General features: G+C 47.2%; 2 protein-coding genes across 3 annotated transcripts in view; one reads left to right on the forward strand and one right to left on the reverse strand.

Moving 5' to 3' along the window:
• Positions 1–23,448, reverse strand: part of LOC135212453 (uncharacterized) — a 60,001-nt gene that overhangs the window by 28,002 nt on the left and 8,551 nt on the right. The gene's annotated exons all lie outside the window — the stretch shown is intronic.
• Positions 470–16,385, forward strand: LOC135212452 (protein CWC15 homolog). 2 transcript variants are annotated; one of them, XM_064245851.1, is made up of 2 exons: positions 470–488; positions 15,171–16,385. In XM_064245851.1, exon 2 carries the CDS (start codon positions 15,187–15,189, stop codon positions 15,907–15,909), a length of 723 nt encoding a protein of 240 aa, XP_064101921.1. In that variant the 5' UTR covers positions 470–488; positions 15,171–15,186; the 3' UTR covers positions 15,910–16,385. The 2 variants fall into 2 exon arrangements, with proteins under 2 accessions (XP_064101921.1, XP_064101920.1); XM_064245850.1 differs by lacking the exon at positions 470–488 and adding an exon at positions 1,659–1,812.

Raw genomic sequence — 23,448 nt, forward strand, 5'->3', positions numbered from 1 at the left:
CCCACAGCCGGCGTGGCAGGGTGAGGTAGTTACCTAGGCTGGGGAAATTATTGGAGAGAATGATTAGCTAGCATAATATATGAGTGATCTCTTTGATCATTTATCAGTGCACTGCAACAGATGCTGATTGTAAACGCATGCTCAGCGGTAAGTTTGTAGACGGGGTTGAAGGGTTACCTATAAAGAAAAGCACATGATCTAGCTACAGAATTGCTGCAAGAGGTACAACAAAGTTCACGAGTGCATCTCCATGTATTTTCCAGGAAGATGAAAAACAGGACTCCGTTTATTTTACAAGAACCGAGAAAAAAAAATCGGTTAAGAAGACGTATGGAAAGGAGAAGGCACGGATATTCAATGGTGAGCGTCTGATGTGCGATAGGCCACAAAGGTAATGTGTGACCAGGGAAGTTGGAGCAAGGTACCCCCGTTACTCTGGACTGTTTTAATACTTTGGAGACGTACATGTGGAGGACAACTGTAGTGGAGTAAGTAGTTCATCATTTGATGGGTTATAAGGTAAGTGCAGGGGTACTGATGATGCAGAATTGATAAGGGTGTGGGTCATGGCTGAGAATTACAAGGGAGCCATTTTACAAAAAGTTTGAGAAAGAGAAACAGATAGTGTATACGTATGCCTATAGGAAGGATGTAGTAGTTAGTGAATGTTGACATTGATAGAGGTCATTCAGGAAACATGTAAGTACCCAATATTGGATTTCCGTCGCTTGAATACTAATGTTCAGTAGCCATGACGTCACAGGTGTGTGCAGTGAGATCTATTACGTAAGTGAAGGGGAAGGATGGGATTCATTAAGTCAGTAATAGCTAATTTAGTTAACACTTTTAGAATAATGACTTATTTCGAGTAATATGCCAAGTTTGAAAAACTGTTGGGCAAATTTTCTTTCACGGTGGTAATTTGTTTACAAAATACAAACATGGGGACGAATTCTAGTGACATCCCAAATATTAAAGAAATAGGATGATATGCTGAAATTACGACCCCGATATTTAGTTATGAGGAATCAGTTAGATGGGGGAACTTTGGTTAACCAGCCATAGGTCAATTAGCAGGGAACTTGATACAGTGGATTTTATCCAAGGCAGTTATATTCAGTCATATTAAATTAAAATTATGGAAACAAATTCTCTGGGTACTAGAAGTCAAGTACTGATTACTGGGATGATAATCAGTTTGGAGTCGAAATTAGCCTGTTAGCAAAACAGAGGAGACCTGCCTCTCATATGAAAAATAAGTGATTAACGAATGGACAAAAAGTGGACATTAAATCCATCTTGCTCAGCAACTTATGAATTTGATAATAGGCCACTAAGGAATCCATAATTGGACAGGTGAAAGGGCTTTTCGGAGACCCGAGTGGTTCGAAACAAAGGGGAAATTAATGTGTATCAGGTACGTAAGGTCGTTTTAGAAGGATGAACTAAAGAGTGCAACACCATAAGGAAATCAAATAATTTTGAGATATAAGGTACCAGGCCAAGCAATGGACACATCCAGCCATGGGGGGCTTAAAACATCGAAGAGGAGACGGAATGGATAGACAGTAAAATAAAGAAAGCAAGGGAATAAACGAATCAAGGTGAGGAGGAGAGTCGTTACATAGGTACAACCCCTCATTAATACTGCTGACACGGGTCGTACTTCAACAATTCTATGTATTACTACTACCACTAACTGGGGGTCGTACTTCAACACTTATGCTTCCCGAAAACATTCTTCAGTTCCTGGGAAGTAAACAATTAGTTACCATTGTGGAAGTGTCGTCTCAAACTAATTTTAATCCCAAGGTAAGCCATCTTTCGTTCTTGTCGGAAGTTGAAAAGCTTAGATTAATTTTAATGCTGTTAGGATTAGAATACATAGTTGTATGGCGCTTTAATATCTCGCCAAATTGGCCTATCGCACATAACAAAGTAGCTAACCTAACCTAGGGGGTGTTCATTACCTAGTAGGGTACAGAGTGGACCATGTACGATCAGCGTGAACAATCCCAAAAAAAGTACATTAAACGCGTCCTGACATTGGAGATGGGCATCAGTCGCGACTTGTTGTTGGTGAGAAACGGAGCTGAAGACCTCTACTCTCCTTTCGAAGTAGGTGAAACATCACAGCAGGCCAAGCAGGCCACCTACAATCAACAGCTAGCCACCCTCCGAAAAAGTACATTATAACGCGTCCTGACACCGAGATGGGCATCAGTCGCGACTTGTTGTTGGTGAGAAACGGAGCTAAAAGACCCTCTACTCTCCTTTCGAAGTAAGTATTTTCTCCAAAGTTAGAAATTAAGGCCAAATTTTAAAGATTTACACAGAGGGTTACTGAAAAAAGGGTGGCCTACTGCAGTGAAATCTCACCAAAACTCTTTGCAATTTTTACTTACAAAAACTAAAAATGTTTCGAAGATTGACGCTATCTTGATGTTTACGGAGTCGCTTGTGTCAACAAACTTCCATTTCATGTGCTAAATCTGCACACCACTGTACCCCTAGACGCTGGGGCACTTTCATCACAACAATCGTAAACCCACCTCTTACCAGCACTTATTCGTACTTATTCAAGGGGACTACGGCATTCTTTGCGGCGTTTTGTGCTCTTCAATTGTTTACTCAGTGTTGTCAATTGGTATGTGTTTTACCTCCAAACTAGGTATAAGACTTACACAAAACCGGGGAAATAAGTGAAATTAGCGTATCTATTTGTATTATATATACGTACATATTACAGCAATTTTATCATTACTGCATTACTATGACAACTAGAATTCATCGAAACAGTTTGTAAATGCATCGGCGTATGTGTGACGCTCCACTAGATTGGCAACGATGAGCCATTTTTCCTCACGTCGTCTGCTCGTAGTAGTATACATCCGAAACATTTGTAAGTTTTAGGGGGTTAATTTGGTTGGCAAAGGGATAATGGACATGAATTAAATAAACATTTTGAGTAGAGTTAAACTAAATATTGAGTAAAGTAAACAATTAAGGGAATAAAGCTTTATTTTGCATCTCATAATCAGTGTTGTCGTCTGCTGCTCGTAACTTTGTTTACGGAGTGAGTGCTTAGGAAACACGAACAGCAATGTGGTTCGAGTGCACTGTGGAGTGAATTAAGACCAAAATGTGTATAATTACAATCAAATAAGCACTGTGGAGTTTCAGTTGTGATGGCAGTAAGGATAAAACCACTGATTACAAGGTAAGAATGAATTCAGTTCCAACCATAACCCCGGGAATAACAAGTTTCATACTTTCACTAATATAGGCAACAAAATGTTGTTTTTTATTGTGCTGATTACAACTGCAATCTTGAGTAGAGTCAATAAAACGTTACATAACATACGCTAACATTGTTCAAATGAGTGCTGGGAAGGCTGGGGAAAGATGGTGGCCGTCACTGATGAGAACGTCCATGCAAACGTAGCCGCATATTGGATTTCAAAACTGCCTTGAAAACATATTTTCGAAGAGCTCACATGCTTATTTTATTCGTATGGGGCTTTCATATATATCACAATATGTTGACGAAAACTTCAGTCTTTTTAAATGGTATGCTTAGAGTTGCAATTGTATTCATGTTTCACCAATTAAATATCGAGTGATAAGACCCGTCCACCGTGATGAGGGTTGGCCTGTCGTGATATTCTACCCTAGGGAAGCTAAGGCCAAATTTCAAGATTTAAACAGAGGGTAGTGATAAGGGTGTCAAACGTAGTGCAAATCTCACCAAAACGCGTTCAACATTTTTACTTACAACTCGAAATATTTAGAAGATTGACGCCATCTCGATGTTTACGGAGTCGCCTGTGTCAATAAACTAACCATTTCCTGTGATAAATCCGCACACCACTTGTACCCACAGATGCTGGGGCACTTTCATCACAAACAATCGGAAAAACTTTCCCTCACCGAGTAACAACTGTTTGGTCATGAAACTTACCTGTCGATATATAGGATATAGCTGATAATTCTGACGACCGACAGAATTTTAAAAACTTATGACACAAGTAGTGGGAGTCAGGTGGTTAGTACCCATTCCTGCCGCTGGGAGGCGGGTATCAGGACCATTCCCATTTTCTATTCATATTTTTCTGTCGCCGGTGTTGTGAACATCTGTTTACAAGCACCTCCGTCTGGATTTGGAAATCTTTGGCTACTGAGTATCCCTTTTGGTTCTTTTTTGGATTAATTGACTTGGATCGGTGGCTAGGCACACGTTATTAGTTGGATTGAATTGATTTTGGTTTGATTTCTCTTTGGATAAAATGTCAGGTCTAGTACAGCTAGCGCTAGATTTTGTTCTAGGACTGATTGTAGAGGTAGGCTACTGAAAGCTTCAGTAGACCCCCATACGGTATGTAAAGGTTGCAGGGAGCATGAATGTGTGTATGAAAGCCCGCTGCAAAGGAGTGTGAAAGGTTAACAGATTTCTGAGTGGAAGGCGTATGAAACCTATCTTAGGAAACTAAGAAAAGGATAGGTTAAGGAGGTCTTCCTCCAGGTAGTGTTTCGGGTATGCAAGAAATTATTGTTTCTCCTGTTAACCTTCCTTCTGTTAATTCTCCTAACCCTGTAGTGTTGCCTCCGGCCCTGAAACAGTGTCAGTAGAGGGTAATACTTTGTCCTTAATTTTGGAGTTGATTCGAAATTTGAGAATCGAAAGTGTGGCTCTTAGAGCAAAGTGATGTGCAGAATGTGCAGTGATACCCCTTGTGTAGTGGAGGGTGCGTCAGATCGGCCTCGTTTCGCCTCTAGGCCGGGACCTCTGCTTGACTCCCAGGACCCGGGGAGGGAGCATGTCGAAAGCCTAAGGAGGGTTACAAGGAACCCCCACCGATCTGGCGTGCCTTCGGCAGTTTCTGATGAAAATCCCCAGACTGCCAAGGAGCGTGCACGTCTCCTCAAGGAGTGTTTCTCATCTTCGGAGGCTTCATCCCCACGTAAAGGGTGGAGTTCTCATGGTGCTTCCCGTCCGCTGAAAAGGACGGTGCGTGTTGGTGACGCTTCACGTCCAAGTTCTCCGGAACTTCGATCTTCTCCTGATAGTGCGTTCGCCGCTTTCCCGCCGCAGAAAAGGCGTAGAGAGTCTTCGGACCTGGATTCGGTTAACTCGTTCGAGCGTTACAGTCGCTCTAGAGTTCGGGAAGAGGCCGTGCCTGGGAGGAGGAGGGAGGCGTCCCCTCGCCACTCTCCTACTCACAGGATCAGTCCCTCCCCAGGACAGGAAGATTCGCCAACCAAGAGGCTGCTTCAGTCACTGCAGCAACAACTTCAGGACGTTCTTGCTTCTAGAGAGTCTCTTCCGCGTCGTCGTAGGAAGGATGATAGGCTTCCTGTGAAGAAGTCAAGACCTTCTCCTTCTCCTCGCTCGCCTCTCTCTCCATTTGAGTCTCCCTCTAGAGTTCGTTCTGCTCCCCAGCGACTCTCTAGAGGAGGTGAGAAGTTAGTTTCTCGCTCTCAGGATGAGGTTTTACCCGCTCGCACGTTTTCGGATGTTCGTAAACGAGCTGTGGACGCTGAGCGCGCTTCTGTGCAAGTGGAGCGCGCTTCTGTTGCCGCCAAGCGCGCACCTGTTGATGATAAACGTGCGCCAGTGGACGCCAGGCGCGCGCTGGCGGACGCTCGGCGCACGCCAGTGGACGCCAAGCGTGCACTTGTGGACGCTCGGTGGGCGCCAGGCGTACAATAGTAGATACCGAGCGCGCACCTGTCGGCGCCAAACGTGTGGCTTCGGACGCCAAGCGCACGCTTGTGGACGCCAGTTCCTCACCAACGCAAGCACAGGTGGAAGAGGGAACCCTACCTGTTTGTCGAATTTCTTCAGTACTCCCTCCAACTTCTCCAGTTTCTGAAGAGGGAGTTAGTGACGATTTAGTCGAAGCAGAGGAAGAGCAGCAGCCAGCTCCTGTCTCATCGGACTACAAAGTTTTGACGCGTCTTCTCCAGTCGGAGTTTGGAGAAACATTTCAACCTGAAGCCCCTCGTACTCCTCCTCCTCAATTTTCTTCATTCAAAGCGTCGAAGGCATCGGGATTCGTTAAAATGAAGAAGTCGCTTTCCACGAAGCAAGTGTTCCGCAAAATCCACGATTGGATGGAGAAGAGGAAAGCGTCAGGCAAGTCCTCTTTTGCTTTGCCGCCATCAAGACTCTGCGGAAAAGGGGGCATGTGGTACGAGACGGGAGAGAACGTAGGCGTTAAACTGCCAGCCTCTGCTCAGGGTGATTTCGGGAGCATTGTGGATGCCTCCAGAAGAGCCCTCCTGTCTTCATCAAAAGTCTCTTGGACTCATAACGAGTTCGACTTCCATCTAAAAGGCCTCTTCAGGACTCTAGAGGTCTTCAACTTTCTCGACTGGTGTCTTGGAGTTTTGGATGCCAGGTCCAGGAGTTCTGATACCATTAGTCTGGGGGAGCTGTCCAGTGTACTGTCTTGCATGGACAAGGCCGTCAGGGATGGTTCTGAGGAGTTGACTACTCACTTTAGCTCGGGGATTCTCAAGAAGAGAGCACTCTTCTGTAACTTTACAGCCATATCCGTCTCTCCAGCGCAAAAGGCGGACTTGCTCTTCGCTCCGTTTTCAGACCATCTCTTCCCCCAGACTATGGTTAAGGACATAGCATCGAGCCTTCAGGAGAAAGCAACGCAAGATCTTCTGGCTCAGTCTTCAAGGAGGCCAGCAGCTACTTCTTCTTCTGGCGTTTCTTTTACCAAGAAACCGAAGCCCTTTCGAGTTGGATCTTCCTCGAAACCAGCCTCTCGAGGAAGAGGCTCTTCCAGAGGAAAAACCCCTGCTCCGTCAAAGAGTAGGAAGTGATATGGAAGTCCTTCAGCCGCCGGTAGGAGCCAGGCTTCTTCTGTTCGCGAAGCCTGGGAAGAGAGAGAGGCCGATCCTTGGTCGCTAGATATCATGAGGAAGGGATACAGGATTCCGTTCATGAAGTCACCCCCGCTATCCTCAACCAGGCCAGGATTTGTCTCCTTCGTACCGAGGAGAAAAACAGAAACTGCTTTTCGATCTGCTAGATCAAATGATCGAGAACCAAGCTGTGGAACAGGTCTTCGACCTGGATTCTCCAGGTTTTTACAACCGTCTGTTCCTAGTGTCAAAACAGTCGGGGGGGTGACGACCCGTCCTCGATGTCAGCAGCCTTAACCTCTTCGTCACAAAGAAAAAATTCAAGATGGAGACACCTCAATCTGTGCTGGCAGCTTTAAGACCGGGGGATTGGATGGTCTCACTAGACTTCCAAGACGCATATTTTCACGTCCCCATCCATCCCCAATCAAGGAAATACTTGCAATTTGTCCTGAAGGGGAAAGTATTCCAGTTCAGGGCACTCTGCTTTGGTCTGAGCACAGCGCCGATGGTTTTCACCATTCTGATGAAGAACATGGCGAGGCTGCTTCATCTTGCGAAGATAAGGATCTCTCTCTACCTAGACGACTGGCTTATTCGAGCTTCATCACGAGACCGGTGTCTGGAGGACCTGCACACGACCTTGTCGTTAGCGAAGTCCCTGGGGCTTTCTGTAAACCTCGAAAAAGTCACATCTGACTCCTTCTCAATCCTTCAGTCTATCTGGGGATTCAGATGGACTCAGTGGCTTTTCGGGCTTTTCCGTCCCAGGGGCGACAACTTCAATGCTTAGAAAAAGTGGCGACCTTTCTGGGGAAGGAAACATGCTCGGTGAGGGAATGGATGAGTCTGCTGGGGACCATTTCCTCACTGGAGAAGTTTGTTTCTCTGGGAAGGTTGCACCTCAGACCTCTTCAATTCTTCCTAGCCAACAATTGGAAGAGCAAACAAGATCTGGAGGCGATCTTGTGGTTGACGAGAGAGGTGAAAGAACACCTAAGTTGGTGGTCAGATCCACGGAAGCTTGCAGAAGGGCTTTCTCTCAAGCTTCGGAACCCCGACCTAGTGTTGTTTTCCGACGAGTCGTCCCACGGGTTGGGGAGCAACACTAGGAGGGAAAGAAGTGTCAGGCACCTGGAGAGGGGAACAGGTGGGTCCTGGCACATCAATCTGAAAGAGCTATCAGCGATTTACCTGGCGCTCAGGTTCTTCCAGGAGGAAATCTCCAGCAAAGTCATTCAGATCAACTCGGACAACACCACAGCACTGGCATACCTAAGGAATCAAGGGGGAACCCACTCGCCTTCTATGTTTGCCATCGCGAAGGAACTCCTGTTATGGGCGAAGGCACAAGACGTCACTATCCTGACAAGGTTCGTGTCAGGAGTACAGAACGTTCGAGGACAGCTTCTGCCGACGGAGTGGACCCTTCACCAGGAGGTTTGCCAGTTGCTGTGGAACCTGTGGGGTTGTCCGCATGTGGACGTGTTCGCAACTTCCAGGACAAAAAGACTTCCGCTGTATTGCTCCCCAGTTCTGGACCCGGGAGCAGTGGCAGTAGACGCCCTACTTTGGAGTTGGTCAGGTCTAGACCTTTACGCTTTTCCCCCTCTCAAGATCCTCGGGGAAGTAATGAGGAAGTTCGCGGCATCGGAAGGAGCGAGGATGACCCTCATCGCCCCTTCTGGCCAGCAGCCGACTGGTTCACAGGTGATGTCCTTCTTGGTAGACTTTCCGAGGACTCTGCCCTTAAGGAAAGATCTACTCAGACAGACCCACTTACGAGAGGTCACCACTCCCCGCGCATGAGTCTGACTGCGTTCAGACTATCAAGAAGTTGGCCAGAGCGAGGGGTTTTTCAAGACTGTGGCTAAGGCGATTGCCACCGCAAGGAGGCCCTCCTCAATCGCTCTGTACCAATCGAAGTGGGCTGTCTTCAGATGCTGGTGCAGGAAGAAGGGCATTTCCTCCACCACAACCTCTGTGAGACAGATAGCTGATTTCCTTCTTTATCTGAGAGAAGAAGTGAAGTTAGCTGTTCCCACTATTAAAGGCTACAGGAGCGTGCTTTCTGTAGTCTTCAGACACAGAGACTCGATTTGACTAATAATAAAGACCTTCATGATCTCATTAGATCTTTCAAGACTACAAAAAAAGAAGGTCATCCAACTTAAAGTACCCTCGTGGAACTTGGATGTGGTGCTTAAGTTCCTGATGTCAGGTCATTTCGAACCGCTTCATTCAGTTTCGCTGAGGAATCTGACGAAGAAAACGATCTTCCTAACCGCTCTGGCGACGGTGAAGAGGGTTAGCGAAATCCAGGCTATCAGCAAGCAGATTGGGTTCTCGGACAACCCGTGGCCGAGGACGTTTGAAATCAAAGGGTTGTCAGAAATAGTGGGAAATGAACGTGAGAGGTTCCTGTGTCCTGTCAGGGCTCTAAAGTTCTATCTGCAGAGAACTAAAGCCTGCAGAGGCTCCTCTGACAATTTGTGTGCTCATTAAGAAACTGATCTTCCTATTGCGAAGAATGCACTGGCGTTCTTCCTAAGAAGTACGATTAAAGAAGCTCATGATAAGTGCAGTGATAGTGATTTGAAGCTTCTAAAAGTGAAAGCTCACGAGGTGAGAGCTATCGCTACCTCAGTAGCTTTTCACAAAAATATGGCGCTCAAAGATATTTTGAATGCCACATTTTGGAGAAGCAATTCGGTGTTCGCTTCACACTACCTGCGGAGGGGGTGAAAGTGACATACGAAAATTGCTTCTCCCTCGGACCATACGTTGCTGCAGACACTGTTTGGGGGCAGGAGGTAACACTCATCCTATCCTTTAGGAATTAGGTGGGTTTTTAACTTGTGTTTTAGGTTGTGGGGTGACCGCCTGGGGCGGATCTCCCTTCATTAGCTTAGTTAAGTGGGATACCTTTGGTAAGCTAAGCCAGGTGGTTGTAGTTTTGCCTCGTTTGCCTCATCAGTATGGTTCATGGTCTAGTCACGTCGTGGTCTCGCCCCTGTTGAGAGATCATCTGGAGTGCACCAGCTATATAGGTCCTCTACTTGCTGGCAACTCTAGTAGCACAAGCAGACTTACGTGGCAGTAATCACGAAGCCAGCTATGCTAACAGGTAAGGAACCAAGATATCAAATATCTGCATATATGTGTTTCCTAAATCCTCTATTCTGTCTCTCCCACCACCAAAGGTGGGATTCAGCTATATATATATATATCTGACAGGTAAGTTTCATGAACAAAATGATATTGTAATGATACAATTAAGTTTGTTCATACTTACCTGGCAGATATATATAATTAAGTACCCACCCACCTCCCCTCAGGAGACAGTGGAAATAAAAATTATGAATAGAAAATGGGAATGGTTCCTGATACCCGCCTCCCAGCGGCGGGAATGGGTACTAACCACCTGACTCCCACTAGGTGTGTCGTAAGTTTTAAATTCTGTCGGTCGTCGGAATTATCAGCTATATATATATCTGCCAGGTAAGTATGAACAAACTTAATTGTATCATTACAATATCATTTTTGTAGAAGACGACGACGAAGAGTGCACTTCGATAATTTTTTAAATAAATAGTAAAACATCAATATTTTACATATTTATGATGATTACTAATTTGAAAATATTCGTTATTGAAAAAGTAACTCGATTCTGACTCAAATTTAAGTAATTATATTTTGGAATTAGAACGTTCGTTTAACTCCTGTATTATGACGTCACGACATCTTGGCTTTCATACCTATTGTATATAATTGCTTTACTCAACTTTCTTGCAGAACAGTTTACCAGTTATTCATGCAGATTATCAGATATTCATGTAATTGTTATAGTAATCGTAATGCACATATATATCTTTATTATTTACTTTTTGGATATATGAAGATGTTTTACTGCCGGATTATCGCCGTAGTGTGACGCAATCGTTTTCGGTCCCTGGGCCTCTGTTTTCGCACCATAAGAAATTATGGGGCCGAATTCGCAATGACCAGAAAGTAGTTAAAAGAGGAAAGTTAGCATTGAGGGGCATATGTTTTGATTGAGAAAAATACAAATTTATTCAATAGCTAGCTTGTAAAAAATACTTGATTACAAAAAACTTGATTGACAACTAAGCAGCATACCTACTATGGGTTTCAGAGACAGTGCAAGCACGTTTTTGGGCAATACCTATTTCTGTAACGAACATTCGTATCAGAACGAGATTTTGCTATAGTGCATTACACCCAGTGCCGTAATTTATAAGGGTATCGTGAATCACTAATCGTAAAGAATAAAGACACTTGTCCTTGTACCAAGAGACAAAAACTCCATTATCCAGAAATGGATATGAACATGCATAAAAAGCTCCAGCTACCCTCCCCCCCCCTCCACCGCCACCCCTGTCCTTCTTCCTTCGCCTTCCTTTCTCTCTCTCTCTCTCTGTTGCCATTCGGTATGTGTTCACCCTCCTGGTGAAATTAGGCTATGTATTGTTAGTATATATACATAAATGTTAAAGCAATTTTATCATTATTGAAATGTTAAAGCAATTTTATCATTATTGCATTACTATGACAACTAGAATTCATGGAAACAGTTTATAATAATGCATCGGTGTATGTGTGAAGCTCCACTAATGTGGCAACGATGATTTATTAAAAAAATCAAAATACTAATATAGACTTAAATCAATGAAAAGTGTTAGCAAAAAAAAAAAAAATTATAATCCACTTATCCGTAGTCTGCTCCGCTATGGTTTTTGGCAGCCAGATGTACAACAAGGTTAAAAACATTGGATTGTATCTACTTAAGAAATATCTGTAATTTTTCGGGATAATTTGGTTGCAAAAAAGGGATAATAGACATGAATTAAATAAACATTTTGAAATAACAAAGTAAAGTTGAACTAAATAATGAGTAAAGTAAACAATTAAGGGAATAAAACTTTGCTGTGTCGTCGTCTGCTGCTCTTAACTGTTTGTGGAGTACGCGCTTAGGAACCAGGAACAGCAACTTGGTTCAAGTGCAATATGTAGTGAATTAAGACCAAAATGTGTATAATAACAATCAAATAAGCACTGTGGAGTTTCAGTTGTGAAGTAGTAAGGATAAAAACCACCGATTACAAGGTAAGAATGAATTCAGTTCAAACCATGACCCCGGGAATAACAAGTTTCATACTTTCACTAATATAGGCAACAAAATTTTTTACTGTGCTGATTACAACTGCAATCTTGAGTAAGATCAATAAACGTTACATATATACGCTAACATACGCTATGTGGCACTCTTGCAAGTAAAAACACCACCAATACTTTAGAATCTTGATAATATGGAATTTATCATCTATGATGGCTGGTTGAAGTGCATAAGAGTTGTATGCATTCCCTTGGGCTATGTATGCATTCCCTTGGGCTATGTATGCATTCCCTTGGGCTAACCTGCTAAAGACAGATTGAAGACGTAGGAGTTTTGGTAGGGTACTTCTTTGGAAATTACAGTTTCCTATAGTATTTGGATTGCTTATTAAGTCTCTTATCGTTATATTTGGAGGGTCGATTGTAATTAACCCACGGGCCAGTATTAAACATGGCGAAATACATTTGACCCCACAATCTATAGTGGCTGTCGTATACGTGGCATTGTTCCTTGCAGTCCGTGCAGAGTTATTGCCTAGAATTACCCGCTTTTTCAACAGGGATGTATCCTAACCCAAGCTATCTTAGGGGACTTTCACAACCTGCCCATGGTATTTACTCCTTCCCCTTTCCCAAATATGACATTCCACATACCCTAGTGGAATGATGTGGCGCAACTTTGGCACTTTCCTAACCTGCCCATGGTATTTACTCCTTCCCCTAATATGACATTCCACATACCCTAGTGGAATAATGTGGTGCAACTTTTTTTCAGTCTTAAAAATAGTTGCATAGGCCAATGCTGATATTGACAGTTTTTCTTACAGGGAATAGCCAATAAGGGAAAAACGAATAATGCATCATTTATCAATAAAAATGGCATTTCCTAAGTCTGTTGTTCTTGTTTTGAAGGTGTTCTGTTCCAATTTCTTTGGGAACAATTACAGAATGAAACACAAACCTCTATTGAGGTTTTGATAGAATGACAGAAATTCCACACTTGGCATTTCTCCCTGGCACTTCTGTCAGGTCATGGTAACCACTATCATTTCCTACCTAAGCTCTTGGAACTAAAAGGCACAAGTGGCACCTCTCCTTCTGACCTTTGTCCTGTAAATGAAATTTCCAGTCTTGAGTGAGTGACCTTGTTTCCACTGTGCAGTATACAGCAGTTGCGGTTACTCCTAACCCTGTTTGGGCAGTCTTTGGTGTCATATTTTCTTCCTATTTCTACAAGAGAACTGTGGTTGGCCTGTGAATGGTTTCTTTCTAGACCTTTGGTGGCTGTTCAGCTATTATGTAGTATTTCCCACCTTTATTCGGACAAGTTTGCATCTCGCTTAAGGTGTATGATTGGGCTTAGGCTGGCAAAGAGATGCTTTGGTTTCTTGGCTTCTTCCCATCAATTGTGCCCTTCCCAAATATTGGACTGATAGGTGTAGGATGGTTACACAACTGAACTGAACACTGTCTGGAGACTCCGGCCTCACAAAGTGGTCTTGCAATCTCATTTAACAAAGGGGTGGGCAAGATGTGTAATGTAATTCATCCCTCAGATGATATTGTTACTTCCCAAACTCTTCTTCCTTAAAAGAGTTAGTGCCATTGTTGCATCTCACAGTGCACTGTAGGTATTACTTTAGGTTCTTTGCAGTTTCCCTTTAGCACCTTACATTTCTTTTACTGTACTTCCATTCGTATTCTTTCCTTCTTCCATCGTACTTTCCCCCTTCTCCTAACGATTGTTTCAGTTTTGAGGTTTTCCGTCTGTTACACCTTTCAAACCTTTTTAGTCAAAATCTACCTTTCAGCACTGAATGACATAGATCCTAGTGCTTTGCCTTTGGTCTAAATTTTATATAGAATTTAGGCCGAAGGCCAGGCACTAGCACCTGTGAGGTCATTCAACACTGAAAGGAAAAATAACAGTAGTAAGGTTTCAAAGGTGTAACAGGAGGAAAACCTCACAGTATACTGAAACAATTAGAGGGTGGATAGGAAGATGGAAGAATGTGAATGGAGGTTCAGTAAAGGAATGAAAGGGGTTGCAGCTAGGGGCTAAAGGGGCCCTGGAAAGAACCTTGGGTAATGCCTACAGTGCACTGATGGCGCTACCCCTCCTATAGGGACAGGCTGTATTGTAACACTCAGTGAGTGACCAAAATCTCTTCACTCACTTGTTTTTTGGCCGAGAGTTTTCAGTTGCTCTTAACCTCGTGCTCTGGAGGAACAATATTGAGGTACTGAGGATGGGAACCTTATTGACCTTCATCCTTTTACTACATAGGGCATTAGACACCTTTTCAAGGTTCTTATAGTGGCTGCTCAAGCCATTGTATAGCTTTTTGTCCCCTTGGACACTAAAGCATTTTGCCTAAGGTTCATGGTTGGAGTTTAGTCCTAATTCACTTCCTTGCAACTGTTAACATTCCATCAGATATTGTATCAAACCTTGTCAACAAACAAACAGTTGTTTTATCTTGTGCTGAGAAAATACACGTGTTTTAAATGCTCCGATTTGTAGGAAGAATATGAATTAATTTTAAAAATTTGTTTTTGTAATGCTCATGGTCCTGCTAATAACCTAATTATCATTGGTGGTCTTCTTCATTACATGCCTCATTATGAACTACGTAGCATGGAAAATAGGACATATAATAAAGGTTTATGTGACATGACATGACATTGAATGTGTTACAAATACATATACAGTGGACCCCTCGTATTCGTGGACTCACACATTCGCGGATTTCTCTCGGGAACATTTTCCCGCATAATTTGCTGAAAATTTGCGTATTCGCGGTATTTTTCTATGAGAAATATTTACAAATTCCTGGTTTTTTGTGATCAATTTCATCATAAAATGCACTTTTTGTGATAAAAACTATTTAAAAAACCAGGTTTAAAAATTTTTAGTGGTTTTTTCTTGAGTTTAACTAACAAAATAGGAGGTTTTTAATTATTTTTATAGGGTTCTAATTATTTGCGGGTTCTAACTATTCACGGGGGGTCTGGTACGCATCCCCCATGAATACAGGGGGGACTACTGTACAGGATTTCACTTTTTTCAATTGTGTTTAAATTTGTAGTGATTTTATTGCAGTAGTTTGTATGCGACTTTTGGTTCACTAAATGAGACGGAATAATATTTTCAGGAGCTGAGCCTTCGAAATGACAACAGCAGCACGGCCAACATTTGAGCCTGCCAAGGGTGGCATGGGTCGTGGAGAACGGGACTTGAGTGCTCTTTCAAAGCAGTATTCTGCTCGAGATTTGCCTTCTCACACACGACTTAAATACAGAGATCATGGACAGGCCACAACTGAAGAACTTCGCAGCCGTGATTTCCGTCGCGAGCTAGAAGATCGCGAACGTGCTGCCAGAGATAGTAAGCGCACTAGCAGTAGTGGGAGTGGGAGTGGCACCAGCAGCAGCAGCAGCAGTAGCAATCAGAGAGAATCTGGATCACAGTCTTCATCCTCTTCATCAAAGAAACCAAGATTGGATCAGATTGCACCTGCTAACCTTGATGCTGATGATCCTCAGGATGAAGATGACGATGCATCTGACTCCGATGACTCTGATGATGAAGCAGTGCTTTTTGCAGAACTGGAACGTATTCGCCGCGAACGCACCGAGGAAGAAGCCAAGCGACAGCAAGAAAGGAAAGAGCAAGAAGAACGTATTAGGATGGAAAATATCATATCTGGAAATCCTCTTTTGAACCTTGCAGCAGCACCAAAAACGGACATGAAAGTCAAGAGAAGATGGGATGATGATGTGGTTTTTAAAAATTGTGCAGCCTCAGAACCAGATAAATTGGAGAAGCCTTTCATTAATGATTCATTACGATCAGAATTTCACAAACGTTTTATGGAAAAATATGTGAAGTAGTAGGTGTGAGTACAATTTTTTTTTTTTTATTAACCAAAAGGTACATAGATAAAACTGTAGTAATTTCAATATACATGACTTTCTCCATAAATACACAAATGTACTCATGTCCTAAATAGGCCAGCCTCCCTCTGTATCTCGTGACACATTAGTAATTCATTTATTCCATAAGTGTTTTTGAACATTTAATTTTAAATAACCAATTTTTCTGCAATTTGCTTAGTTGTCCATAAAAAACATTAAAACAGTTTTAGCCCTCTTTCATACATGTAAGTGCAAAGAATGTCTTATGAAATCTAAGGGAGGCCCAATAGGTTTATAGGAAGTTGAGTTTGTATACAAGTGTTAAATATATTTTGGTTAATGAGAAATGATAACAAATTTTTGACCAAAACCTCTTAAAATTTTATGTGAAAGTCACTCTTGTAGTTAGTAGAAATTCAGAATAAGTTCAAAATAAATCTATCCTTTTGTCTTGTGGTTTTTTTTTCTTTTTGTCTTTTCAATGTTTTACCTTATTTCGATATACTACTGTAAGTAACTTTAATATAGCAGCATATACATCTCTTGAATTAAACTTGAGATATAATAAGTATACATCAAGTTCCTTGACCTTTACGCAGAACTGCTTGGAGAACTAATAAGTAACAATTATTATAATTTACCACTAAAGGATTCATTTTTTCTAAAAATACAGTCTACCATTCTTTCAAAACTCTCTCACATGGATGGTTACTTTGATTTGGTCACAGTTGCAGCATCTGCTATGTTTAAGCAAATGACCATCTTTTGTTGCTACACAAGTTATGATGTACAATCTCTCTAGGCTTTGCAATAACCACCACTATAACAACAGTTAAAGACACAATCTTAAAACTTCAAGTAACATAAACTACTTTTATCTGAAATTTTAGCAACTGAATTTGTGACGTAATTCACTATATTACAAATAGATGAACAGCATAGATATACAGTACAGGGTATCACAGCTCTAAAAGTAAACTCATCAGTCTACATAGTTGTTCCGACACGGCATACAAACCTTCGGTCCTTTTACAATAGGAAGGTACTAGCGGCAGCTGGATAGGTCGTAAGCTTTCGAACAAGGGGTTCGGTAGTTAACTGCTTGTCCGACAGGCGCGCGCGCGCGACTGGGAGGTAAACAAATCACTTTTGCTTTCGGCCTCACAGCGAGTGGACGTGTGTGTTCGACGCTCTCTGCCCGCTTCTCGTCGTTTGCTTTCTGAGTATTTGGTTGTAATTGTGTATGAAAGAGTTATTGTAAGTACAATCATTCTCTCTTTTCATATTAATTGCTACAATTAACTAATGATGGAATCTCCTCGCCTCGCTACCCCACGGAGACTATGCCCGGGTATCGAAGGGCGTAAATGCGGGAAGTTCCGATCGTTCCCGGAGATTGACCCTCATATTTTGTGTGCTCGGTGTCGGGGGCGCGAATGCACCCGAGCCGAGCCTTGTGATGTGTGTAATGATTGGTCGGAGGCGCAGTGGACTTTGTATGAGGGCAGGAAGAAGCGAAGGCCTGCAAAGGAGTCGTCGGAAAGCTCTCCCGCGACTCCTTTGGTGACGGACACTTCGTCTTCTTTCCTGCCGCCCGCTCAACTTCCACGTCTCGCGCCTTCCCCTTCGGGGGGGGTGTCTAGGTCCTTCTCCTCTCCTGACTTGTCGAGTGTGGAGGAGGGCGCTAGATACCCTGACGTAGAGTTGTACTCTGGGTCCTCTATCCGTTCGTCTTCGCGCGAGCGGGTAGAGGATCCCTCTAATCACCCGACTTTTGCCTCCTCAGGTGCGGTTGCCGCGAAGGATGACCTCGGACAGGTGTGGGCATCGTTGGGGCTGCAGGGCGTGCCGAGTGTCCAGGGGCTGCTCTACCATCTCGCTGGCTCCGTGGCGGTCACCCATGCAACGGTCACGACCACCACCACGACCCTTACAACACCCGGCTACGCTTCACCTCCTCACCTGGTGTACACCCAGCACGCGGTCTCTGTGACACCCACTACATCGGTGCAGGGGCCAGTCGCCGTAACTCGGGGGAGTGTGATTGCCGCCTACCTGGGAGTTTGCCCGTGCTGCCGCGACCGGACTTGTTCGTGTGCCCGAAGAGCTCGCCCCTGGACCTCCCACCGGTACCTAGGACGTCTGTGCCGCTGGTTCGCCCATCTGGACCGCCTACACAGTCTGCCGTACCTGCCGTGACCACCGCTGCCGTTCCTGTACCTGCTCCTGCTGTCTCTTCTGCCGTTCCTGTGATGCTCGCACCTGCTGATGTTGTTCCTGTTCCTGGCGCCGCTGCTCCCGATGCTGATCTGTTCGGACAGGTGCGTCCGGGCCCTGTTGCTTCGGCAACAGCAGCCCCGGCTCCGTCCTGGATGACAGATCTGACGTCGGTCCTGAGAAGGTTGACGAAGAAGAAGAAGAAGAGGAGGAAGGTGTCGTCGTCGTCTTCATCGTCTTCTTCGTCGTCGTCGTCGTCTGCCGCCTCTTCCCCTTCTTCTTCTAAGGCTCCCCCGCCGAAGAAGAAGAAGGTCGCCTCCCCCCCCCCTAAGAAGTCTCCTTCGGGAACTTCTAAGGGCCCGTCTCGCTGGTGAGACGGGGGGTTGGTTTCTTCCGCTGGTCACCCTGCTCCTTCGGGGGCAGGACCCGTCTCTTCTCCCGCAAGGAAGAAGACTACGGGGACCAGAGGGGTGCCGGCTAACACCGGCACTTCCTCACCTGCTGTCAGTGGTTCGGCCACAGCAGCAGGGTCCGGCTCGGCCGCTCGTTCGCGAGAGGTACCGAGTGTACGGTCGCCTACCAGCGACCGTGCAGCCAGGAACCAGACCTCTGAGTCCGCTCAGCGTCAGGTTCACGGCACGGAGCGGAAGACTGGTGACAGCCGCTCACGCGACTCTCACCAGACCAGCTCTCGCTCTCGCTCTCGCGGCGAGCAGCTGGCTACCCGGGCGACGTGAACCGGTCCATGACCGGCCACGGGCTGAGGCTGGGAAGAGGTCCCCCCGTTCGCCGGCACCAGCCACGGCTGGTACCAGCGAACTGACGCACGTGAGGATACGCACCGATCTTCACCGTGACAGTGGAGCTCGCCGGTCGCCTGACCGTCGCTCTCACAGAGAGCGATCGGGTTACGGCGACCAGCACCAGCTCCTCTGACACACGAGACCGGGGCCGCTGTTCTCGGTCCAGCCGTTCTCCACAGCGAGACGGCTCGACTAGGTCTGCAGCTCGATCGCCACCGCGGGTTGGTTTGGCGATCGCCTGCAGCCCTCCAAGCCCGCTGGTTCTGCCAGCGAGCGAGGAGGAGCGTCAGGTCTTCCTCTCCCATACCTTCAACCTCCTTGGGTTACACCGGGAGGGGCGAGGTATTGAGGAGTGATCGTGAGGGGTGCGCCCCTCAGGATCCCACCACGTCGTCGTACGTACCAGGCTCGGTTCTCGGACCAGCCAGGTCGTACGCACAGGTGGTTGGAGGAGACCGAGAGGGGTCTGTCGCTGCTCCTCTCCTTGAGGGAGGAGGGTCTCGGGAGGTGCTCCTGTTTGAGGGACTGGAACGGTCCGACTCCGTCAGGACGCAGTCACTCCTGAGATCCAGAGGAACTTTGCCGAGGTTATTGCGCTGATTCGTCAGCACAACGACCTCGGGGAAGGATCGCCGCTCCCACCATCCGAGCCCACGTCCCGGCTCGAGTCGTTCTGGTTGCCCGAAGAGGGAACCCAGACCGACGGTGGGTTTGCCGCGTTCTGAGCTTGCGGACTCAGTGCTGGACCAGGTTGAATCGCTTGTCTCCGGACAAGACGGTTCGCTCAAGTCTGGCAGGTCGAGCAAGCTGCTTCCACCTCCTCTGCTGCGACAGCGGCGGTTTTACGTGCCATCTGAAGACCCGATGCCGCCCAAACAGGTGAACCCGGAGTTAGCCAGGCTGACTCCGGGTGTGTCTCTGCAACAGCTCCTGTCCGAGAACCTGTGGTTCTCGCAGCAAGAGGCACTCGGCCTGGAATCTACCGCCATGGCAGCTTTCCAGGCCGTCTCCTGGCTAGATCTGTGGTCCCTCACAGTATCTAAGGTCGCAGCCAACTCCGGGGGAATTTCCCCCGAAGATGACTCGGCCTTCAGGAGACTTTGCCAGTCTGGGGGAAGAGCCATCTCCTTCCTTGCCCACCAGACGGTGAACCTGTGGGCCAACCTGGTTCTCCGACGAAGGGACGCTGTCCTTACTCGGGTTTCCAGGGCGGCCGGGCGTGAGGCGGCGTTGGGACTTCGCAACGGACCTTTACGGAGTTCCACGTCTCTCTTCCCAGGAGAGATGGTGGACGCTGCGGTGGACAGACGGCGCACTGACGACAGTGACCGTCTGGTTCACCAGGCAGTCTCGAAGGCTTCTGGGCAGCCTCGGACTGCGGCCAAGTCTAAGAGCTCGGCTAGCGCTTCCTCGGCGGCTAAGACGGTTGCTGCGTCGAAGCCCCGGGGAATGACTCTGTCTTCTTCAACTTCTAGCAAGGGGAGCCGTAACCAGCCCTCCTCCCAGCCCTCCTCCTCCCGTGGAGGCTCTGGGAAAAAGTCGAAGAAAGGGGGGAAACGCTAGGGACGGCGTTCCCCTCACCTGCTGCCGGAAGTGGGGGGGTGCCTGGCCAGCCATTGGGCAACTTGGCAGCGCTACGGCGCCGAGAACCTGGATTGTAGATGTCCTTCGGGAGGGATATCTATTACCCTTCGAATCTCGGCCACCCCTCACCTCCAACCCGTCCAACAGCAGTCGTACGTTCCAGGGTCATCGAAGGACGTAGCACTGAGACAGGAGATCAAGACCATGCTGAGCAAGAGACGCTGTAGAGATCGTCACGGATCAGTCACCGGGCTTTTACAGTCGACTCTTCCTGGTGGAAAGTCTACGGGAGGCTGGCGCCCGGTGATAGATCTCTCTCCCCTGAACCGGTTTGTTCGCCAGACCTGGTTCACGATGGAGACGGCACGCTCAGTGCTCGACTCCATCAGGGAGAACGATTTCATGCTTTCAGTGGACTTGAAGGATGCGTATTTCCAAATACCCATTCATCAGTCCTCCAGATAGTACCTCCGCTTCATCCTCGACGGGACGGTGTACCAGTTCAGGGCACTTTGCTTCGGTCTCTCAACCGCCCCACAGGTGTTCACGCGAGTGTTCACTCTGGTGTCTGCTTGGGCCCATTCGCACGGGATACGTCTGATGAGGTATCTCGACGATTGGTTAGTCCTGGCGAGCTCCCGCTCGCAGTTGCTACAGGACAGGGATCGACTGCTCGAGTTCTGTCGCGATCTGGGGATCGTTGTGAACTTCGAAAAGTCCGATCTCGAGCCCAAGCAGAGGATGAAGTACCTGGGTATGCTGATCGACACGGTAGCAGGGCGAGTCTTCCCCGCAGACTCGCGGATCAGCAGATTCAGGGAGGCAGCCAACCAGTTCCTGTCTCGGCAGGAACAGGTAGCTCAGCGATGGCAAGTCGTGATCGGACACCTGTCGTCACTCGAGAAGTTAGTCCCTCACGGGCGTCTTCACCTGCGGTCTCTTCAGTGGAGACTAAAGGAGAGTTGGTCGCAGGCGACGGATCCCCCAAGCTTTCCAGTGTCACTGACACAGGAGGTGAGGCAGGACCTAGCCTGGTGGCTGGACGACAGGAACCTCTTAAGAGGAGTGCCACTGCGCACTCCCCCCCCGGACATGCAGCTGTTCTCAGACGCATCGACCGAGGGATGGGGCGCACACCTGGAGGAGTTGCTGACTTCAGGAGTGTGGGACGAGAACGACAAGCACCTTCACATCAATGTACTGGAACTCAAGGCAGCGTTCCTCGCTCTCCAAGAGTTCCAGGACCGCTTGATGGGACACTCAGTGGTGTTGATGTGCGACAACACCACGGTGGTGGCTTACGTCAACAAACAGGGGGGCCTAGTGTCTCTCCCGTTGTACCAGTTGACTCGGCAGGTGCACGAGTGGGCCCAGGCACACTCAATAGAGCTGTCGGCACGCTACATTCCAGGGAAGAGGAATGTAGTAGCAGACACGCTCAGCCGTCGGGATCAGGTGATAGGGACCGAATGGTCTCTACACCAGGACGTGGCGGAAAGGCTCTTCGACCTGTGGGGGCGACCAGTCGTGGAATCTGTTCGCCACCCGGCACAACAGGAAGCTCCAGGTGTTTCTTCTCGGCCGTGCCGGACCCATGGGCAGCTGCAGAGGACGCTCTTCAACACCTGTGGGACAAACCTCTTCGCCTATGCCTTTCCCCCGTTCAGCCTGATTCGCAAGGTGATCAGTCGAGCGCTGGTCACCCCGAATCTCAGGATGATCCTGGTGGCTCCCAAATGGCCACAGGCCATTTGGTATCCGGACCTGCTGGCTCTTCTCGCAGGAGAACCGAGAGAGATTCCCCCTTGGCACAACCTTCTCGCCCAGCCACACGTCGAGCGGTGGCCACCGAGCAGTCCAGTCCCTACGGTCTTCACGGCTGGCTGTTATCCACCATCTCTTGCGAACGAGAGGCTTTTCTCGTAGCGCAGCAACAGAGATGGCTGGAAACGTCCGTCAGTCCTCTGAGCTGTGTACCAGGGGAAGTGGGCCATCTTCTGTGGTTGGTGTCGTAGACGGGGTCTATCTCCTCTCAGAGCCACTCTTCAGCAGATAGCGGATTTCCTCGTTTTTCTTCGCCGAGAGAAGCTCCTCTCAGTCCCACAGTCAAAGGATACAGAGCCGCCTTGGCGCTCGTCCTGAAACTGAGGGGATTGGACATCTCGAACTGTTCGAGATCTCCTTGCTTATGAGGAGCTTCGAAAGGTCTTGCCCACCCTAGGGAACTCAGGCCCCCTGCGTGGGATGTGACTCTCGTCCTTAGGAGTCTGACTCGAACGCCGTTCGAGCCACTCCGAGAGTCGTCAGACAGGGATCTGACCCTCAAGACCCTCTTCTTGCTGGCCCTGGCATCGGCGAAGAGAGTAGGGGAACTTCATGGTCTTTCCTATGATGTACGACACTCCAGGGGATGGGGATCCGTGACGCTCGATTTCGTCTCCCGAACTTCGTTGCGAAGACTCAGAAACCGTCGATCCCTGACGACAGGTTCGAGTCATTCACGATTCCCTCCCTATTGGACTTCACCGATAATGATGCGGATGAGATGCTGCTTTGTCCTGTGAGGGCGCTACGGCGCTATCTGAAGAGAACTCGACACCTCAGGCCTGAGTGTCGACGCCTCTTCGTTAGCACCAGGGTCACCAAGAAAGAAGTATCCAAGAACACTCTTTCATTCTGGCTGCGTGAGGTCATCAGGAGGGCGTATGAGGCTGATGGTAGTGACGACATCCGTACGTCCCGTCCGAGAGCTCACGAGTCAGAAGTATTGGCCCCTCGTTGGCGTTTCGTAAGAACTTCTCCGTGGCGCAGGTCCTGAAGGCAGGGGTCTGGTCTAACCAGACTACCTTACGTCCTTCTACCTCGGGATATTGCCCACAGGTCCTTGGATACCTTTTCCTTGGGACCCGTG

This window comes from Macrobrachium nipponense, chromosome 41 (assembly GCF_015104395.2).
Source record: "Macrobrachium nipponense isolate FS-2020 chromosome 41, ASM1510439v2, whole genome shotgun sequence".
Taxonomy (NCBI): domain Eukaryota; kingdom Metazoa; phylum Arthropoda; class Malacostraca; order Decapoda; family Palaemonidae; genus Macrobrachium; species Macrobrachium nipponense.

What these genes read in the sequence shown, in the direction of transcription:
- LOC135212452 (XM_064245851.1), top strand. Translation starts at nt 15,187, where the DNA reads ATGACAACAGCAGCACGGCCAACATTTGAGCCTGCCAAGGGTGGCATG.